The sequence below is a fragment of the Lactuca serriola genome, chromosome 1 (assembly GCF_051521515.1).
Source record: "Lactuca serriola cultivar US96UC23 chromosome 1, Lser_US96UC23_V15, whole genome shotgun sequence".
NCBI classification, from domain to species: Eukaryota; Viridiplantae; Streptophyta; class Magnoliopsida; order Asterales; family Asteraceae; genus Lactuca; species Lactuca serriola.
The window spans coordinates 12,965,219-12,968,831 of NC_136408.1; the positions used below are offsets into that span (position 1 = coordinate 12,965,219).

The following is a 3,613-nucleotide window of genomic DNA, read 5'->3' on the forward strand; positions in this document are numbered from 1 at the left end:
TCTTCTGATTCCAAGAAAAATATTAAATTTCTTCAAAAAGCCAATAAATCGATAAATTGTTTTGAAAAGCAAATCCAAATTTCCCCTTACAATCCTATTGGTCTCAAATTTCTTCTAATTCCAGATCCTCTTTAACAAATTCTAAATTCGACCAAAACAATTTAAACACATGGAATTTACATTATCCCAAAAGTCACGGTTGTCATCATCCACATCATACTCTCATATGTGTTAACAAGACATAATGAAGCAGGAGGATTATTAGAAGATATGTGGGAGAGACAGAGAGTATCCAGCTGATCACATCACATGATTACCAAAGTGGAAGAGTTGGGATATAAATTCACAAGATACCAATCTATAAAACTGTCACTACAAGTACGATATAAATTCATGTCTTACATGAAAAGCTAAACAAAAAGGCAGAAACAAAAGGCAAGAAGCTATAAACAACTTTTCAACACAAAGAAAATTTAAAAACAAAAAAAAAACAAAATCCTGATTTTCTTCTACAGAGAAGTACATATATCTATATCTCAGAATCTATAAAGAACTTTTCAACTCTATTTGCCAGTTTTTTTTTCAATAGGAACACCAAAAAGATTTAACAATTGTTATGCTTTACGGAATAAATTATAGCCTTCTTCTCTTCTCTTCCATTCGCCACTCTAAATTTGTATAACATTTTGTAAGTGTGTAATAGTTATATTACAGACATGTCTAGAAGACAGAGAGAGATTACTCATATATCCGTTTCTTCTTCAAGATTGTTGGAAGTATGGAGATGAAGCCAATCAAGAAAAGCACTGATAATGTCTTGAAATCATACAGATCTTTAACCGAATGCAGATCACCAAGTGCTAGCCCAGCCTGCAAAATTTCACAGTTTCAAACACCAACACAACCTTTCATACAATTACCAATCACAAATTTCATACTAAATGCAAAATTTCACAATTTCAAAGTACATTGCTATTTGAAATGACTTACTCTGACAGTAACATACGCAGCTGGGACAAGGCCAACAACTGTAGCCAAAAAGAATACATGATATGGTACATCAACAATTGGTGATGCCAAATTAATAAAAAGATTTGGCAAAGTTGGAGTTATCCTCAAAAACAGCATGTAATTCAGCAATTTGTCTCTTCGCTTTGCTACCTGAGATTAAGATTAGAAACTGAGAAGTAAGAAAACAGAAAAAAGCACTTGCCACTTGGACAGTAATTTTATTATTTTTACCTCTGTCTGAAACAATTTTAACTTTCCTGGCCAGAGCCAGTAAACTATGGGCCTTCCAATTAGCTTTGACAGGAAAAAGCAGGATGAAGCACCAGCAGTGGAATTAAACACAACCAAGAAGATGCCTTTAATAACACCAAAAAGGGCTCCAGCAAGCAATGACATGAAAATTGTCCCTGGAATCATAAATGTCTGCATGAATATGTAAGTGGAGCAGTAACCTACAATGAACTTTGTTGGATTAATGCTTGCATATGCCCCAAGGTGATCTCTGAAAACAAAACAAAAAAACATACAAACATTTTATTCAAGCCAATGAGGTTACCATTACAATGGATGAAGAAAAGATACAATACCATAAACAGAGATTTGGTGTGTAAGGGACTTTGAAGTAAAATCATTTTCTAGGGTCCTTTGAATATCCTAAAGTGTGTTCTTGATCTTGCCTCTATGTGGGAAATGGGACGCAAATCAGACATTTCACCAATGGTGCAAAAAACTATCATTGTGTATCTATTTGAGCTCTTGTGTGTATGTGCAAATTAAAATTTCCATATTTTGTAGCTGTTCATACACTATCTCTTTGGCTATGGCCAAAACTATCTTCTTTTTTATGTTCTCATGTGTTAACCTTGAAAATTATATGTTATACATTAAGGCAGGTCACTACATAAGAAATACATCAGTTTAGTATCACCATTTTGAAGGATATATAGACATTGACTAGACCCACGACCAAAAGAATTCATATTGCTTACAACCCACATAATTACCAACTTACAGAAAGAAAAAAACCATAAGAAATTCTAGTACAGGTATAATTCCAAGCAACTACATTCAGATCAGCAATAGTTAAGATTGTAATAAAGCAAAAAAAGTAAGAATTTGGGTACGTACTTCAAGATTCGCAGATCCGATATGGATCTAGGCAGCTTAAGTTGACCATCAGCAGCTGGCATTGTCTGATAAATGAAGAACAAACCGATCGAAAAAACCAAGAAAACGCCCAAAGCCATCGAGAATTCCCATCTAGTCAGAGGGAACGTCTTTTCCAATTTAGAACCTACATGCTTCTTACTAGTAGGGGAATCTTCCCCCATCTCTACATCCCTCATCAGCCTTTCGGACTCCGCCACCAGAATCCTCGGCGCTGCCATCAACAAGACAACCGGTTCGAAGCGAATAAGGAGATGATGAAGACACCGCAAAACCCTCAATCTTCATTGTAAGATAATGAAGACGAATTAGTTGATGCCATCAAAGGTGCAATGTTTGTTTATATTTATAGTATTTTACATTGATCTGATTAACCCTAGATTCACGACACTTGAAATTGATTCCCCTTAATTGAAGGATCGGAAATTGGAGAAAGAGGGAAGAATTGTTGAAATGGATAGGTAGTCAACTACCTGAACCCTAGGAAGGGAGTTTTGTCGAAATTGAACAGAGATTGACAGGATTCTGAATCGTGAGAGATTTTAGTGGCCAACGGTAGCCATAATAAGAGCAACTCACCATATGTTACAAAAGAAAAGTCATCACTGACATTTTATTTTAGGCAAAACTTCGAAAGTGGTCCCTTTAGTATGTAGTTTTTTCCGAAATTTGATCCAAATTATAATTCTTTTAGATTGGTGGTTTTTTGACCATATTTGTACATGGTTTTAGTCTTTCGAAAAATTAAAAAGACTAAAATACTCTTTTGATACATCTTTTATATTTTTTGTCTGTTTAATTTAAAGTTTTATTAATAAAAAAAATATAGGGTCCACCTCTCTCTCTCTCTCTCTCTCTCTCTCTCTCTCTCTCTCTCTCTCTCTCTCTCTCTCTCTCTCTCTCTCTCTCTGTTAGTTGCAGGTTAGAATCCAAAAGCAAAAAAAATGATATGCCCAACTCCTACTCCTTCGAATCTGATTTTTGCAGGTTTGAGTGTAAAGAAAACGAGAACAGTGGTTCTTTTTCTTCTTCTTCTCTATGTGATTTTTGTATTGCAGTTGCAAGTAGGTAGTTTTTGGAATTTTTTCAGCATTTCCACTTTAGGAAAATGATATGTTATTCCCAACCATCATAGTGCACCTGTATTTTGATGGCAACCCAAAAAATCGTAACTCCTACTCCTCGTCTTCTCCCTTCTTTTCCATGTTTCTATTATGGATGATAGTGGTAATCGATCTATCATCCATCACTAGCATGAAGATGGTGGGGGTTTCTCGATGGTCCACGATGGTGATGTTATTTGGTGGGTGTGGGCCCATATCTCTCTTTTTTCTGTTAAACTCGACTTTAGAGTTGAAGTGGGAGAGGAGGATATGTGAAATCTGTAAATACAAAGTACAAAGGGATAATGATGGGTAATTTTAGAAGGAGGCGG

General features: G+C 35.4%; 1 protein-coding gene across 1 annotated transcript; it reads right to left on the minus strand.

The window, feature by feature from the left end:
* Positions 1-338: 338 nt before the first annotated feature.
* LOC145103491 (putative membrane protein At4g09580) lies at positions 339-2,780 on the minus strand. The gene is made up of 5 exons (XM_079040894.1): positions 2,652-2,780; positions 2,140-2,460; positions 1,243-1,513; positions 991-1,161; positions 339-870 (listed from the first exon to the last, which is right to left on the minus strand). Exons 2-5 carry the CDS (start codon positions 2,397-2,399, stop codon positions 739-741), a joined length of 834 nt encoding a protein of 277 aa, XP_078897020.1. The 5' UTR covers positions 2,400-2,460; positions 2,652-2,780; the 3' UTR covers positions 339-738.
* Positions 2,781-3,613: the final 833 nt, after the last annotated feature.

Excerpts from the sequence above, each read along its gene's own strand:
- LOC145103491 (XM_079040894.1), bottom strand. The coding sequence starts at position 2,399 with ATGGCAGCGCCGAGGATTCTGGTGGCGGAGTCCGAAAGGCTGATGAGG. Across the intron at positions 1,514-2,139 it reads TCGGATCTGCGAATCTTGAA|AGATCACCTTGGGGCATATG; the intron begins GTACGTACCCAA and ends TTTTGTTTTCAG. Across the intron at positions 871-990 it reads CTGCGTATGTTACTGTCAGA|GCTGGGCTAGCACTTGGTGA; the intron begins GTAAGTCATTTC and ends GAAATTTTGCAG.